Here is a 17,274-nt window from a genome sequence, read left to right on the forward strand (position 1 = left end):
TTTTTTTTTAGTTTTTTTAACATTAAAAGGTAAACATTTTCTAATACAAGTATTAGCCAGAGAAGGTGGATTCAGTGGGACCTTTAAGACAGAAAGAAGATTTTAAAGAATTTGAATAGCCCGGAAGGTTCATCTTAACCTGTTAAAACTTTTAAATGAGGTACTCCATTATTAGGAATTGATGAGATCCAAACGGAAATTCAAAATATGTAGGTAGCTGAGAGTACACCACAATATACAATTCCTCTGTGTTCATGAAAATGGTATGGAAGGACAGTTCTCTCTGAAGTTGAGTGTACTGCCCAAGGTCCAACAATCTCCACTCCACTGATGCAGATTTGCCAGAACATGAGAAGAGTGATGAGACCTTTTTAATAGTTTACACATAAAAAAAATCATTTTAATTGAACATAAATTATCATTCTCTCGGTATCTGACACACATTGAACCACAAACCTGAGCGAGGTCACACTGACACATATAGAAAGGCCTTTTTCTTCACTGGACATTTGTCATCCCCCATCTCTCTCCCACGTTTCCTGTTGATCCTCTATCACTCTGAAATAAAGGGACAAAAGCCCCCAAATACATTCTCTTTTAAAAATTAAAAAAGGGGTTGAAGTGAAATAAACTCAATTAAATGGGCAAATGAGAAAAGGTGGACTGCAGTCATCATAACATGTGGTTAAAAAAACAACTAAACTGACCTGATAAGACTTAAAACAAATTTGGAGGGATCAAGACTGTTGTAAGTAAAAACCATCCAGATGACATAAAAGCAGGATCTGCAATACAAGGCTAAGCATGCATGTGGATGTCCAATACACTAGTATTTTATTACCTGTACACATTTTATATATTTTTATATTGCTAAAGGATTCAAACTTGTTTTATTTATTTTTTCTTCTTATTTCCAAAGTAATTGTCTAATTTTAAAGTGGGTAGCCCAAACTGACTAAACCTAAAACAAAAGGCCAATAACAACTATGTAAATATATTAACTCTTTATTTCACATATCACACACTCATATACATACAAACAATTACAGACAATTCAAAAACAAAATATCTAATTGTGAATTGTTCGTTACCTGATACGTCTCAATTTGTCAAAATCAATAGTCTTCGGGATTGGCAGCTTCTAGTCTACGTGGACAGCTGGAAATCCTGGTGTGTCCTTAGACAGGCCGAAGACTCTGATCTAACATTGACTTTGGCAATAGTAGGGTCATGCAATTGTTCTGTCTACACACACACACACACACACACACACACACACACACACACACACACACACACACACACACTTTATTTTGTGTGTGCAAACTTACAGCTCTAGATAAACAGAAGACTGTAATGTTTTCAGGGAACAAAATCTATGGTCAACCTGCCCAGAGAATATACTCCACTTTATACTTCACTTTACATCTTATTTAAACCCCCCAAAGAACTTAGAGAATAAGGAGTCATCATCCCGCATGTCCGAAAATGGATTTTGACCACCTGAAATATAAACAACAATGCATTAGAACTAGATCAAACTACTACATAACTCAAAAATAGTCTAAAAAACTTAATCAATTTAAAAAAAACACTTTGTATAGACTGACCTGATATGACAGGTCCAGTTTGACGGTCTGGTCCCTCCAGCCTACCAGGACCTCCCGAGTGGGTCACCACGGTCTCTTCTTTACCTTGGCTGTCTCGAACTGTTCGTCTCTCTTCTACAGTCTGACAGACATCAAATATATGCATTCACAACCAAGTGTAAACAAAAAAAACAAGGAGGATTAAACTGAAGATATAAATAGTCATAATAGTAGTTGTTAGGATGTTTTCCCCAGCAAGAATCATTTCTCAGACCCCAGCAGTATTACTGTCAGGTTGCAACCATTGGGCTAAACTGGGCCATGAAAATCTGCTGTGAAAGTAAGATAAACCGTTTCTCTCACCCCGTCAGGTTTCACCACCTTGGTGACGATGACTGATTGGAAGAATGAGCGGGTCCTGGGTTGGTTCGGGGCCTGACCAGCAGGTGGTGCCAGAAACTGATCCAGGCCCCCAGAGGACACTGCAGAGTCCAGATCTGGATGGGAATGGGAAATCCGTTGGAACACAGGGCAATGTCACATACATAATTTGTTTAACTGATTTAAAAATGTCACCCACCTCTGTCTCCTTTGCACTCGTCCTCTGGAGCTTTCGATGGCCCTCTTTTCCAAATATTGTTAAACTATTAAGAAACCATTAGAAAGTTGAAACATATTAGTGACCAGTGACACTTCATTTTGCCACAGAAACAAAGTCTTAGAAGCAAATATCTTACTCACCTTTGAGAAAGGGGTCCAACCATGGAATGGCAAGCTGGGAAAGTCTGGTGACTCATAAGTAGGGGGGCCATTATTTCTAGGCTCCCGAGATGGCCCTGCTTGGGGTCCTTGTGAGTTGTTGTCCGGGGATTTGAGCATAAAGTCTCTCAAGGGGTTCCCACTAGATTCTCCTCCACTCCTCTCTGCTCGTTCCTTAGGTGGCAGCGGCATTATACTGGGAACACCTAGAATATAAGGGGGACACAGACTGAATGTACAACTCAGAATTGCAAAGGAATTAGGTGACCAGTAAGGTACTGGATCACGGCTCAGTTGTCATACCAAAGTTTCCAGAATATGGCTGTCCATCCCAGTGGCCCAGCTGGGAGAAGAGATCCTCCATCTCCCTAAGGACGTGGCCAAACACTGGAGGCTCCTGGATCCTCATCCCGTCTGGGCCAACGCTGAACCCAAACCTCCAGGCACTGTCAAAGGGGTCCTGCTGGTCCCCCCTGAACCCATCATAGTAAAATCCATCTTCTTCATCATCATCCTCATCGTCATCATGAGTCATAGCATCGAAGAAAGGGTCCCTGATACAGTATGGAGGACGTGTTATTAATGTTCATTGACTAGCAATCTTGCTTTGGGTTTGCTATGTCAACTGACCAACAGTAAAAGACCTTAAAGTACTAAATCATATTAATTATGAGGGGGCACTCAGCCTAAATAAAACAGCAAACATGCTCGCTGAAGGACCCCTGTGGTTATCCTGGAAGAAGAAAAAAATGTAATCTTGTAACAAAATCCATTTCATTAACGTTACCTAACTAGCTAACCAATAGCGTGCAATGCATGTCCCAAGTTAGCCAACTTCTGCTAGCTTACGTTAGCTTAGAGTGGCAGCTGTGTACTAAAGTTAACGTTACTTGACTCTATAAACCTACCTTCGTCCACGATGATGGCCTCCAGGTACTCCAAAAATCCCGCGAAATAAGTCAAAAACACTCATTACAAACAACTCTTTCAGAAAACTAAAACATAACTGAAAAAATATAAAAGCAGACACCCGCTAGAGAAAACAAAAGCCTTAGTTGTCAACAGTGTCGTAAAGCGTTCTAGATAATTCAGAATGACGCAACCTATGAACCCAACCAGTAATGCTACGTTACCGTAAGTAACAGCGAGGATGCGCAGCAGAAAATGACCTAGGTGCCAGTTTGAAACGTAGACATAATTTATTATGATTTATTGTGTCCAGCTGTGGTTTGAAACGCTTGTTTGACATGCTAGCTAGCTAATGTTTGAAATAGAAGACGTTAAGAAGTACAAACAATTCAAATTGTCCCGGTTTATTTGCTAGCTAGCTAGTTATGGTCAATAATGGACGTAATTAACTATATTTAATATATATTATATAATTTTATTTAAGTTGAGATACTTTTTTACTTAGCAAACTACTCCATGTTTATTGAATTGTGCTTTGTTATTGTAGTTTTTTTTTACATACAAAACATTAACGTATGATTAAAAAATATATAACGCTACATACAAGATATGATCCATCGTTATTGATTTAATAACCAAAGAGTAGTCTACAGATACAACAGTTGAACTCAGCTCTATCTCGACCAGCTAACATTAACTGCATTGAAATGCATGAATAGTAAATATATATGTCTAGCAGGCCATTCTGTTGCACTATTAATACTTTATCTATTTTTGCAGAGTAACGCTACATTAACGTTGGCTAGTAAATAACTTTCGAATTCTAAAGTATTTCTATAGTATCGTGTTACACTGTATATAGGTGACCTACCACTGCTGGTTGAAGTGTTTGCTTACCAAGTAAAAGCCGTGGAAATAAAATGGATTTTATTTCGAAATAATAAATCCATGGTTAAAACGGACTGCTGTTTCCTAGCAACAGCGTTCCATCACCAAGCGCCTGTAACATTTCTTCAACGTGAAAACTAACAGTAAGCAATATAGTTGAGTCAAGGAGCCTAAAAAAACCTTAAGAGGTGAAACAACTACAAATACAGACAAAATAATAAGTAAATTAAATGACCTGGATTAAATAAGTAAAGTTACCCCCATGAGTAAAATTTTAAAGTAGCATAAAACAGAAATGCCTAATTACAGTATACCCATTTGTAAGTGTGCCATAATTTCCACTGCTGTATTTCACTTCAACTTTGATAATTGAATGCATCAGCAGCAACACTGATCATGAGGTAAACTGTCCCGGTTATTGTCCTGTCAGGTCCTGCAACATGGCAGATAGTTGACATGACTAATCATGTTTAGATTTACATGACTGGAAAAAGTTTTTTTTTTTTTTTGGAAAATGTAAATGGTGACAAAACTAAACGTATTTAGGGATCCTCCTAGATATTTAGCTAGCCTCTACAGCAGACATCAGCTTGCTGTCAATCATACTGTACATGCAAGAAATGCATCCAAATCAATTAAAAGATACACAAAGCAAATGTCTAGAGACTGCTGTGTTTGGACTGTACTTCCACTGAGTTAGATATTTCAAAACTACAGCCTGAGTCAGATGGTTTCAGTTGCACCAAACACTTGATGGCACAAGCTTTGGCTACAGTGTTTGTCTATTCATTGTTCTGACATCAAGCTATTAGTGACTTTAACAAAATGAGATAAATTAAGATCAGCCTTCATTAACAAAAACTGTTGGAAGAGATGCTGCTGCATTTACAAGCCACATGAGAAACAAATAGTTTCTTAAAAGACATTCACATCCAAAATGATGAAAATGTCTTTTGCGGGTTTATTTACTTAATATTTATATATTTTACAAAATAAAAAAAATATATAAAACAAAAACCTAACAAGTCTGCAAGGATTTAAGAAGGAAAAGGAGAAAGCCATCGAACAGGACTACAGTACTTGTGTTTTTTATATATACAAGACAAGTTTATCCATTTAAATTTTTAAAATGCACAGTACAAAAAGAAAAAGAAATCACTGACAAAAAACCCATAGTACAATTCTGTCCATCAGTATTCAATGCTGCAGGTTTCCTTACAATGGGGGACAGGTGGTGGAGCAGGGAGGTGGCAGGGGGCCTAAAAAAAACCAACCAAAAACAATAAAACACACTGGAAGGCAGATTGGGTGTGTATTGGCCTTGGAAATCATTCAACATCTCTTGCAGAATAGGTGGGGCCTTTATGCAACGTATGTATAATAAATGGGAACAGTTACTGTACAAGTGTTAGATAATGAAAAATTCTGTGCTAGGCAAAAACAGCACAGTACACAACCACGGCCCCGTGTGTACAAACATGCACGCAGTCACATGACAAACACACTGTCCTCACAGTCCAAGCCAGTGAGCTCGCTTAAATGTCTTTATATATAATATATCTATATTTGGTAAAAAATAAACTTCACAACTCTACCAATTTAGAGAATTGTTTTTTCAAACTTAAAATAACAAAAAAAAAACAGAAACATTTAAGCAATTAAGCAAATTATTGTGTTTGGGTCTTTTGTGTGGGAGGGAAGAGTAACCACCAAAATTAATGTTGGGAATTGAGGGTGAGAAATACAAAACCAGCCTGTCCCCCCACCTTCAGATATTACTTCATTCCTCCCCATCTGCAAGAAAAAAAAGGGGGAGGGGGAAGACAAAAAACAAAAAAAGACCATAGAGGAAACAGTAATTCTTTTATAAAACAGTTCTATGTTACATACAAGTCAAAGAAAAAAAGGGGTGGGGCTGGGGATTAACACGATACAAATTCCCAACACTCAATATTTCACCACTTGAAGGTGTATTTCTATAACCATTTAGCTGCGATCTCCCCTCTCTTCTAAGCCCCCCGTCCCTCCCACCCATGCATCATTACAGTGCTCGTTCTCTGGGCACAGCACCTTCCCTGACCGCAGTCAGAGCTGCAGAAGTGCTGGGCCAAGAGACTGGAGAGGGAATCTCTGCAGGAGGAAGAGGGAGTTTATATGTGGAGACTGTTAGCAGTAGGAGTGATGAGCCCCCGTCTAGCTTCTGTCAACAGCGTGGGGGCCGCGACAGTGGATGTTAGTTTGCCCCCCAGCTGTAGCTGTTGTATGCCGACTTGTTGATCTGAGACTTCTGCTGAATGGAGGCATTCTGGCTGCGCTGTCCAGTGCCGCTCTGTGGAGAAAGGACAGAATTCATCTGTGACCTGTTGAGTGATGCCATGGTTTTACTCTAGTATTGTGTCGCTTAGTGAAATGATTAACTTAATACAAACCAGTGTTTCCCATACATATCAATGGTGACCACCACATATTGATTTTCTATCATATATTTTTAAGATGTTAAATGGGTAAAATGTTATTTCATTGTAGAGCCCGTTGAAAGAACACCACCACATCCAAACCCGTCTGTGAATGGCCCTGCAGCCGCCTCCTCTTTGTGCAGTGTTGCTTAGCCACAGTAAGCCTCTGGCTTAACTGTCCATGTAGCTTTCACAAGTTCACCTGGAACTCCCAAACCACAGGCAAGTCTATTTCTCTCTGTCGTGATTTTTCACAAAACCAAACGTTAGCTACAATAGCTGACATTAGCTAACATGCTAGCTAGCGCTTGTTACAGTAGACCTATGCATAATGTCAGTTAACTTTAACCAACCAGGTTCTCTGTGAAAATAATGGTAGAGAGATGGACACTTAACTAGGGCTAAAATGATTCTGAGTCACTCAAATTATTCCATTACTAAAAATCGTCAAAGCAACAGAACAGTACAGTTGAATAGCCCTGCTGTAAGCTTTGCACAGTCACATGTACTGGGGCTTAGTGAACTGCTTTTTTTGTATATGCAGTGTAAAAAGCCAGAGGCATGAAGGGGAAAGGGGGCGGAAAAAGATTTACATTTAGGCCACCAAAAAGTACTTTGGCCACCTAATTTAGGAGCAGGGTGGCCCATACTTAAAAATATTAACATCGCTTAAGCAGTACAATTTTTGCTTTTTCTAAAAAATGAAACCTCTTATATATTTACTATTGCTATTTACTACGAATCAAAAGCATTTCTTATCCGATTACTCAATGGAATAATCGGTAGAATACTCTATTACTAAAATATCGATAGCACCAGCCCTAAGCTTAACATACTTCCCTTCTGTGTGGGAGTTCCCAGTGTTATGCTAGCTGTGTGGTGATGCCCGGCTTCAGAGCAGCGGGCTTAGCTGTGAGTCTGGCATTTTCTCCATATTACATGTAAATCACACGTACCTTGAACCATCCCCTCAAAACGTGACAGAAATTAAATTTGAATAACCAAAATAAACCAAAACTAAAAAAGGCAACTACATTTTTTTTTTCAGATCAACTAAACTGAACTACAAGGGTGAACGCAACCAGCACCAACAGATGGAGACAATAGCTTTTACACTACCTGTCCGTCTTGCTGCAGGTGGTGGTGCAGAATCTGAGAGTGGGGCTGTTGGTGTGGTGCCAGGATGTGCATGAAGGGGGCCGGTGCGTAGCCAGCGGCCGCCGGGGGGTTGATGGGTCCCCCGCTCCCTAGAGCCGAGGGCAGGCTAAATGAAGCTGTTGGCGTGCCAGCATGGAAACCCTGCTTCTCAAATGACTGCAGGACGAATTGATAAAAAGAACAGACATGACATTTTTGCTTGATTCAAAACTACATTGGGGGGGGGGGGGGGGGGGGGGGGGGTCGTCCTAGGAACTAAGGCTTAAATTGTTTATGATCTGTAATTACCTGCGTCTTTGTGTAAACAGACCCCGAAATATCTGGTACCCCCGTGTTGCTTGATGTCACAGAGACTCCTGTAGAGACAAAGGAGACAAGGCACACAATTAGTCCAAAAACAGGAACTACTGGGGGGACTTGACAAACACACCATGCCAAGCAACCTGGTATTTTTGGATCTAACCAGCATAATTGCTATATTGTGCGCTAACAGGGAATCCAAGATCCATAGTTGCATAGAAACTTTCTATACATTTGAGGGAACACTTTTGAAAACAAAAACTCATGACTCAAGAACAAAAGAGAATCCTGGGAAATTTCAAATATGAAGATCTATGTCCGCATAAGTTTATAGATGATTTGAGTAGAATTTCCCTTTAATGCGGGCAGCAGAGGTGAAGATGAAGAGGGATAATATGAAGAGGAGGAAGAGAAAGATAGTGTAGCGGCATATCGGTTCCAGTCAGCCGCAGTGGTTCAAGTCTGACAACTATCTGGAGGTTACTGCTGTGGTTGTTCTGGCAAACACTGACACTCTTTAATCGCCATAGAGACGCAAGACAAGGTCAACTGCTGTGCAGTATTTGGAATCTGAAGCAGTGGCACTGCTAGAACAGAAAGTTGGAACATGATATTAAGGAAAAAATGGTTTGAGTTATTTTACAGGCTACATCAATGATTGATTTTAAAAATGGATGGCTCCTTAAAAATTGTCCATTGTCAGTATGAGAGCAGCACATTCCTGCGTGCCTCTGTAGTCTTTACGTTAATCTGATAGGAATCAGATAGCATTTGAGTCAGACTTGTCCTGTGCTAAAAGTGTTACAGAAATGTTACTAGGTCCAAAAAAAAAAAAAAAAGTACCTCACTCTTGTAAGGTACTATGCCATAGAGTTGATCTTGCAAGCGGTTGTACTTCCCTCCCGTCACTGTAGGTGGTGGTGAAAATAGTGCCCTACCTTCATCGTCTTGCTTGGGTAATAACAGTCACTGAGATTTTTCACAGAAATACCACAATACAGACTCCAAAGATTATGGCAGAAATACTGATGATCAAACCCTCAAGGCAACTTTGCCTTCAGTTAGATACCATTCCGTGTGAATAGTGCTGCAGCCACTTGAAAAGCTCTTAAAATGGTACATTCACACACTCTTTTATAGCACACACAGAGCATTATTTTACAAGTAATTTGTTGCCCTCTCTCGGATAGTAACCTACTTCACCCACAGGACAGCGAGCTTGATACTCTGGAGATGGAAATTCCAGCAATGACAACATGAGTGAAGAGCAAGCATCAGAGGGAAAATGGGACAGCATCAACCAGAGCAACTCATCAGTTTATGGCAGCCACAGCCCTTGTGATCTGCCACATTTTAATTTTAAACATGATATTTACGTAGCATATATGTTGAAAAAATATAAAACCCAGATTTGATTGGTGATGAGTTGCCCTGAAAAATAACAGGAAACAGACACAATGGCAGACAAGGTTTGTAAGAGGCAGGCTGCATTGGACGGTCTAAAAGCAGATGTAGTGTGACGGGTCTTCCCACAGACGCAGCTCATCAACGATGAGGCAAAGGAACAAGATCAAAAGGGGGAGGGGGGGATGGTTGGTGACACAAGGAGGAAGACGGGAGGGACAGGGTTTTTGCTTTTTGCTTTATTTTGGCATGTGGCGGCACTCACCGACTCCAGGCCCGGTGACAGAGCTGGCTGGCTTGTTTTGTGCAGAAGCGACAGCGGCCACGGCAGTGCCGTATCCGCCCTTACAGAAATCCCCACTCCCTGAAGCCTGGCCCACATCCTCATAGCCTGCAACAGTCAGACACACAGCCGCAGCCCACAGCATTAGACACACCAGGCAGGGGAAGCAGACCTGGCTCGAACAGGACTTACAAATAATTCATAGCGTTTGTTTGAAACCAAGTACCACATGGACAGGTTCTGCCAAACTGTGACAATACAGATAGTGTCAGATCCTCTCAGAAACATATTTTACTGACACCCAAATACTTAACTGTAATTATCTGAACTTTGACACCAAATGTATTGTTCTGTGTGGCAACACCTGCCCATCTGGTACAACAAGCCAGTCAGAATCAACGCTAATATCATTTGCAAATACTATTTGACCCAAGTCTGAGGGGAGGAGGTTGGGGAAGTGAGGGGCAGGCAGGGTGTGTGTGTGTGTGTGGGAGAGTGGGGTTGAGTTGAATGATGGCAGAAAGTAGCAGATGGTGCAGCTGAGAACTAACAGGTGTTGCAAATGTTGTGACCAAAAGGTGGATACTGAGTGATGAATTAAAGTATTAAAATAAAATACAGCATCACTGAAAAAGAAAAAAAAGAATATGCAGTGATGGGTAGATACCAGAAGGCCACTGGAAAAATATGAAACGGCTGAAAGAAAATGGCCTAAAAGATGAGTCATGTTAAGAAATATGGGAGGATGATGGGTTCTCCATTTGATGATGTGTTTAGATAGATGTGTGTGGAGGAGATGTGGTGGAAGGTGAAGCCTTGGAGCAAACTCCACTTTCTGAAATGAGCAAAGCAAGCTATGGAAGACAACTGCAGGAGACCAACAATCTAACCCCGCTGTTAATTAAACTGGTATAGCCAGGTGCCACTGTTCAAGCCTATCTTCCCTTTCAAGTTAAATGGCAGTCCCATATACTTCATCATGAGAAGCCATTTAACAAAAGCGGCAGACATTTTCTTGCCATTATAAAACAGCTCGAAACACATTCCTTGTGTGTAAAGGCAATGAAAACTGGGTACATGCTGGAAATGCATTTCCAATATTCTGACACAACTAAACCTCAATATTGATCATGCTCAATCAAAAAACATTTCAAAGGACTTTTAGGTTTGAACAGCTGAGGTGAGAATCAGCAGACAAGAATGTGTTATGAACCATTAGCAACTGCCTTGACTCAAGCGTAACAAAAGTCGTTAAACAAGCAAGTTTATGCTGCATACCTCAAATAAAATATGCACTCCACACCGATGACAAATCAAAAAAAAAATAGCACGGATTTATTGATACGCAAGTATAGAGAGCAGGACCTGAATGACCCCTCTCAACACTATATTGCCGCTTCAGTATTGTTTAGTGCCTCACCAGTGTTGTATCCATGGGAACCATAGCCACTAGCCTGCTGGAAGGGTGTGGCTGATGCATTGACGCCGACATTCACACCGTGCTGCTTTGACGAGGTAGGAGCCACCTGGACGAAAAGAAAAACCATGGAATGCAATGTCATCAAGTGATAGGGTAACCCATTTTGTCTTGTGGGGTCAAGACAATCCAGTTCTCTTCTTGTGTAGGGTCAGGAAATACATTTCAATCCTGAAATGCACTCTTATATAATGTCAGAGGAAAGGTCAAAGGGACACCAACCTAACCTTTTCCATTTATTGCACACATCAAATTTTATTTGCTGGCCCACTTGTGTCCAGACCCACCTATTTTCCTCATGGTATTTTGATCCGTCTTGTTTCTTATGAGACGATATTGAATAAATAATTGAAGGGTGGGAGCAGGACTGTGATGGAAGCTAACAAGTTAGCTAGCTTGGTGAGACTTAGGTTTTCTCACCGGAAACACAGCAGGTCCATACTGGAAGGTATTGGGTAGGCCTGGCATGCCAGTGTAGTATGGGAGGCTTGTGTAGCTGTAGCCAGGCGGCAGCGCAGGGTTGAGGAAGGGCTGCTGTGTGGTGTGATGCGTCTGGGTCTGGTTCTGTTGTGTCTGAGCTAATGTGGTGGCTGGAGATGGGGATGATGCATCACCTCGACCAAACTTTGATAAGTCACCTGCAAATAAAGGAAACGGAAGACGACAGGATAGAGCAACAAGTACAAATACCACACATGAGTTAAAAAATAAAATACATCATTAATAAACAAAGGCCATAAAAACAATTTTTTGCATGTTTTTAGGTGCCATATCTGATAGGATAATTTAAGCATTGAAGAACAATCTTCACTAATCACCACCAAAAATTAATTCATAGTTCTCTCATTGCCCTCAATCATTGTAATAGGGCATGCATTCAAAGTCTCTGACAGCAATAGATACTTAAATACCAGAATGTTTGGCCTGGTAGCACCATTTCTAAATGTTATTTTATATAGCTAAAACCTGTTTATGAAAATGCATGTTACAAATATTATCCTAATAATGAAACCAATGTAGCACTGTCATCCAGCTAGGCTTAGTTTCTATCAACAACCAAAAACACCTTTTAGCGCACTACATTTAAAATCTGAAGATATTCATAAAATTCCAACCGTTCCTTCATCAGTTAAGCTAACTGCTTAACAGACATGGTAAAGCATGATTTATGATTCTGCAAAGGCTCTACGCAGAGCTTTTGCCATAACCTATGTAAGTGGCCTGAAGTTTATACTGGTTGTTTACACATGCGTTGGTGTGTGTGTCAATCTCTTTAAGAGAACAGCAGGGCCAGCATGTGTGTGTGGTAGAGTGAGTGAGAGTGTGACGGCGATTCAGCTTCAGAGCGAGTACTTAATCTGTAGCAACCTGTAGAACCCTCTCCTTGATTTTATGATGCTTATGGAGAAAGAGAACCAGGAAATGAGTAGGGGGAAATGCAATGCTGACAAGCTACAGCCGAGCGATGTGTGAGCACTTAAGCATAAATCATGCGTCAGCTCAAATTTTAATAGACTCATGGCTCACCAGAATAAGGGTTGCTAGTCAGGCTGCCCTCTCTGCCAGTCAGTGCCGTTGTGGGAGTTGCAAAGGGGATGCTGTAATAATCCTGGAGAGCAAAATATTTTATAAAATAGAAATACTGGACAGCAATAAGGTATTTTGCGTATAATGTTTTCATTGCAGGAGTTGAACACTTTACAAAACTCACCAGCGGTATTCTTGTCTGCAGCATCTGTAGATCATCATAGCCGTACACCTGAGGCTAAGATGGGGCAAGAACCGTGTCAGAACATTTTTACCATTAGGGCTGGATATCGTTAAAAAAATATGTTGATATTAGTACCAATACCGGTTTCTAAACAATACTTTCTTCGATAGTAATTTTATAAAACATTACACATTATGGCACAAATCTTTTTATCAGCTCCTACTACATGAGCCCCGTCTGTGTGCAACGTAGTTTTTCCTGCCAACCATTATTGGTTCTTGGTAGACGCATGCTTCTTAGCTCACTGACGCTGATGAGATTTTTCTCATAAGGTATTGAAATTGGGTATTGAATGACAAGGCATTTTCAATACTTCAGAGGCAATTCGGTTAGACTTTTATGCAATATCTGACCTTTGACGGCAATGTACCACTACATAGTCTAATTTAAAACATTTATTAACATAATGTAACAATAACCTATCTTCAGTGAATTAGAAAACTTTGCAATTTAGTTAATAAAGTTAAAGTTTCTGACAATGCTGAGGCAGTCTAAGCAGCTGAGCAGAAAAAGAGCAGAGAGCAGAGAGGGCGACTCTGCATTCCATTAACTAATATTAACTCTCCAATTTATACTGTACTGTTACAATAACTCTGGATTCGGCTACTAGTGAATGTTAAAAATGTTTTGGATCTGGAGAAGGTGTATGACCGGGTCCCCCGGGAGATACTGTGGGAGGTGCTGCGGGAGTATGGGGTGAGGGGGTCCCTTTGTAGGGCCATCCAAAAAGAAGTTTCTTTAGCCATGTAAAGCCTCTGCGAAAAGTCTTTTTGGTTCGGAGGGGTGCATTCCATAAGCCCATGGTTGCATTAAGACATGGTGCTGTTCCTGGGGGCTTGGGTGGCTGCTTGACAAGCCGACTGGACGTGACAAGGCAGTATTGACGATACAATTTTTTCATTCAGAATTAAACATAATTTCGGTCACCCTTACTAGTTACTATATCAATTATACAACAAACTGGTAAGCACAGGTAAAGCTAAGATTGTACAAATACTGTCTAACCCTGGCAGGAACTTACAGGGTAGGCATGCAGTAGTCCAGGGGCCATGATGTATGGGTTGGGCAGTAGAGGGGGCACTCCAGGTGGCAGGTTTGGAGGTGCTTTCCCTGTATGCACAAAGCAATGTAAAAACATTAATGCGTTGCATTGATTTGCCACTACTAAAATCTATTACCATTGCCTAACTATGCACACCAGCAAAAAGGAAATTTATTAACAGTATTTTCAGTGTGAAAATCCTAGCATAAACTATAGAAACAAAATAGGGCTGCACAATCAACCATGCTCTAAACCAAATGTCAGGTCTTACCCATTGCAATCTCATTCATACATGAAAATGATTCTACCAGATTCCAATTAGCAAGGAGAGATCCGTTACAGCAAACCAAGTGCTACAAATTTCTCCCTAAGCTGCATCGGTAAATGAGAAGACCGCAAAACACGTGACACACTTTGCACTGGCAGAGGGGAGCAGAAAGAAAAACAAATCTAATGCATCTGTGAGTGTGTGTGAGAGACAAAAAAAAGATTCAGAGGAGCAACCAAACAGAGTAAAGGCACTGACACACCAAGGTTTGTTTTATCTGTGTGTCCTGCACCTTCGCCACACACCATCAGTCTGCCTTTTTTGGTTGATTCTACATGTGTATTTGGCGTCATCTCTTCAGCGTGAAAATGGTATGAGGAAAGCAAAGAAACGACAGAGTGCACAAAAAAGGCTCTTCTCATAGTTCACCTAATCTGATCTATCCAAAGCACATGATAGTTGTCAAAACTGGCCAAAAATTACAATTGAATGTTCCTTCTAAAAAACACATAAGTCCTAACAATTGGAATAGTGTTTTGTTTTTTTTCTCTCCTAGTTCAGCTCTCAGTACTTTTGTAGCTTCTATGAATCTCTGTGGTTTAAGGTTTAGTTTATTTTGTACGTGTCATATGGCTGCCACTGTAGTCTCGGAGGTGTGTTCCAGTGTTAATTTTTGGCCAAGATGAAAGCAACGCCACAGTCGGCCGTTGTTGCCACTAGTTCTTGCCCATCAGCTTTGTGTGTCAGGGAAGAGGAGTCAAGATGAGTCAGAAGAACTGAAACCCTGCCAGTGACGGTGAGGAAATGGCAACCAACTTATTCAAAAAGGAAGAACAGTATCAACACCAGAGACACTCTACTTAATGTTCTCAACACACTTAGAGACAAACCACAAATGAGAAAAACAAACTATGGTCAAATATAATTTTGAAAGTGCATTTAACCAGCAAGTTATTCCAAATTATAAAGCCCTGACATCAAAATCCAAAGGCCACAATTAACTCACTAGTAATGCTACATGTAGATTGATAACACAAATAACAGTAAGCAAGGCAGACAAAGTGAGGGGAAAGAAAAGCTAAAATAAGTATAAATAAGCATTTAGTATTAAAATACAAATTTTGTTAATACATTTTCTAAATGCAAGATTGGGATATAAAACTGTCTAAATAGCAATGGATATCAAACAAAAGTGTAATTTTCACTGACATGTTTGTGCTTGGGTTCATGTCTAACCTGAGGATGTTGCAGAGCTGCGTGAGGATGAGGATGGTATGGCCAAGGCTGCCGAGGAGACTGAAGCGGCAACTGCAGCTGGGACACCCATAGAGGCAGTGTTGCCACCCATGGCCAGACTGCTAGCGGGGCCAAGGCCGGAGGGAGCTGAAACTGTGGCAGAGCCCACAGAGGAGACCTGAGGGGCCCCCAGGGACACCTGCGCAGCAGCCATTGAGGAAGAGGAGGGGACTGACGAAGACGGCACGGCTGAGACAGAGGAAGGGAAGGAGGAGGAGTGCAGGCTAGAGTCTCCGTCTACGCTGGGGTGCTGTAGAGACAGAAGATAAAAAGATGGGGGTAGGATTGATAAGCTTACATTTCTATTTAAGTAAATTGACATCTAAAGTGTCCATCTGCCATCACAGGAAATGCTCACGCACACAACTTATGGTTTCTATCAGTCCCGTTAAAACATTTTTAATCTGCTCTTTCAAAAGGCAATAAAAAGCAAAAGACAATGCTAGATCCACATTATACGTTGTAAAAATACTGTATTAAGCATGGAAAGTTCACCAGTAAGCTTGAGTTGGATGTCCGAACTGCAGATGGAGCAAGGCTGTTCTGTTGTGATGAGTGAGAACTGTAGAAATGAAAGGAAGGTTCAGTGCACGTCTCAACTATCTGCAAATACCATCACATTTACTAATACTTGGGTTTACCCAGAAGTCATAACTTAGGGTACTAATTCATTTCCTACTTTGTGTGTTTTAATTTAGCAGCATCTCACTTGTTGTGCTGAGGAGGGGGGATGGTGCTTGGAGGCAAGTCTTCACTGTGGCCAAGACCGCTGAGGGATGTTTGATTGGATGTAGACATCAAGGAGGCAGAGCCGCTGTCAGTCAAAGTGCCCATGCTGGAAACAGGCGTGACCAAATCAGATACCGGCTTGACAGATACTGCAGAGCCTGCTGCAGCTGGGGAGAGAGGAGATATTTCTGGAATAAAATTCCAATCCAGAGTGATCAGAAAACTTTTCAATAATGCATTTAAGAGGGAAAAAAAACACTTACCTTCAACAGATTGTGTTGCTTGTATTGAACTGAAGCCATTCTGCAAAACCAACAATAAACGTGAGTTTCTATGGAAACAGGCCATTAATAAGAAGTTGCAGAGCGTTGTGCTTTTGGAAACAGTCAAGCCAAGAAGCTTGTTTGTTATGCAGAGAATTTTAATTACTAAACTACTAAAACCAGTAGTGTATTACAATGAACATAAACTTATCAAAATAAAAATAAAAATATTGGAATAAGGGGGATTAGACTAACACCAGTTTATTAAGAACAGTTAGACCCTTTGTCATTTTAACTGGAGTTCAGGTAATGATCTCAAATTCATTTTAGGGATGCAGAAGAAATGAAGGGGTACATCAAACAACTAATTTATTCCAAACCAAAGCCTTTCATTACTAGTACAGAGCTCTAAAAGGACCAAGTGGGGGTTAAGCAAGTTGTTTGTACTAGCCGCTCCTCTAAAAGGACTATACTAACACAACGCCATATTAAATGTTTTATCACGTCTAGTGAAAAAGAGGGAAACTTTGGCCTTACCTTGGGCTGCATATCCTTATGAGGGGAAGAGGAGACCGAGTGAGGGTAGCGCCGCTGAGATGCTCTCTGATCGTACAGGTCCATCTGGCTGGAGTTGGAGAGAGCTGGAGTTGACTCACTGCAGATTGTAATGGTATTGACAAGA

At 40.8% G+C, this 17,274-nt stretch overlaps 2 protein-coding genes across 8 annotated transcripts in view; both read right to left on the reverse strand.

Moving 5' to 3' along the window:
* Positions 1–1,396: 1,396 nt before the first annotated feature.
* On the reverse strand, positions 1,397–3,502 carry hax1 (HCLS1 associated protein X-1). Of its 2 annotated transcripts, none has more exons than XM_032535538.1 (7): positions 3,257–3,502; positions 2,652–2,902; positions 2,331–2,554; positions 2,170–2,233; positions 1,953–2,071; positions 1,611–1,731; positions 1,397–1,503 (listed from the first exon to the last, which is right to left on the reverse strand). In XM_032535538.1, exons 1-7 carry the CDS (start codon positions 3,319–3,321, stop codon positions 1,430–1,432), a joined length of 918 nt encoding a protein of 305 aa, XP_032391429.1. In that variant the 5' UTR covers positions 3,322–3,502; the 3' UTR covers positions 1,397–1,429. The 2 variants fall into 2 exon arrangements, with proteins under 2 accessions (XP_032391429.1, XP_032391428.1); XM_032535537.1 differs by having other exon boundaries at positions 1,953–2,086.
* A 1,590-nt stretch (positions 3,503–5,092) lies between these two features.
* The window catches only part of ubap2l (ubiquitin associated protein 2-like), a 30,931-nt gene continuing 18,749 nt past the window's right edge, over positions 5,093–17,274 (reverse strand). For 3 of the 6 annotated variants that reach the window (XM_032535441.1, XM_032535443.1, XM_032535440.1), the window contains 14 exons: positions 17,130–17,247; positions 16,593–16,632; positions 16,310–16,496; positions 16,096–16,162; positions 15,541–15,850; positions 14,016–14,104; positions 12,935–12,988; positions 12,751–12,832; positions 11,644–11,861; positions 11,167–11,272; positions 9,729–9,854; positions 8,048–8,115; positions 7,721–7,915; positions 5,093–6,474 (listed from right to left, as the gene is read on the reverse strand). In XM_032535441.1, the coding sequence (XP_032391332.1) occupies positions 6,379–6,474; positions 7,721–7,915; positions 8,048–8,115; positions 9,729–9,854; positions 11,167–11,272; positions 11,644–11,861; positions 12,751–12,832; positions 12,935–12,988; positions 14,016–14,104; positions 15,541–15,850; positions 16,096–16,162; positions 16,310–16,496; positions 16,593–16,632; positions 17,130–17,247 (1,756 nt within the window). In that variant the 3' untranslated portion in view covers positions 5,093–6,378. The remainder of the gene's footprint in view (positions 6,475–7,720; positions 7,916–8,047; positions 8,116–9,728; positions 9,855–11,166; positions 11,273–11,643; positions 11,862–12,750; positions 12,833–12,934; positions 12,989–14,015; positions 14,105–15,540; positions 15,851–16,095; positions 16,163–16,309; positions 16,497–16,592; positions 16,633–17,129; positions 17,248–17,274) is intronic. The other 3 variants (XM_032535445.1, XM_032535444.1, XM_032535442.1) reach the window with 2 other exon arrangements.

This window comes from Etheostoma spectabile, chromosome 14, assembly GCF_008692095.1.
Source record: "Etheostoma spectabile isolate EspeVRDwgs_2016 chromosome 14, UIUC_Espe_1.0, whole genome shotgun sequence".
NCBI classification, from domain to species: domain Eukaryota; kingdom Metazoa; phylum Chordata; class Actinopteri; order Perciformes; family Percidae; genus Etheostoma; species Etheostoma spectabile.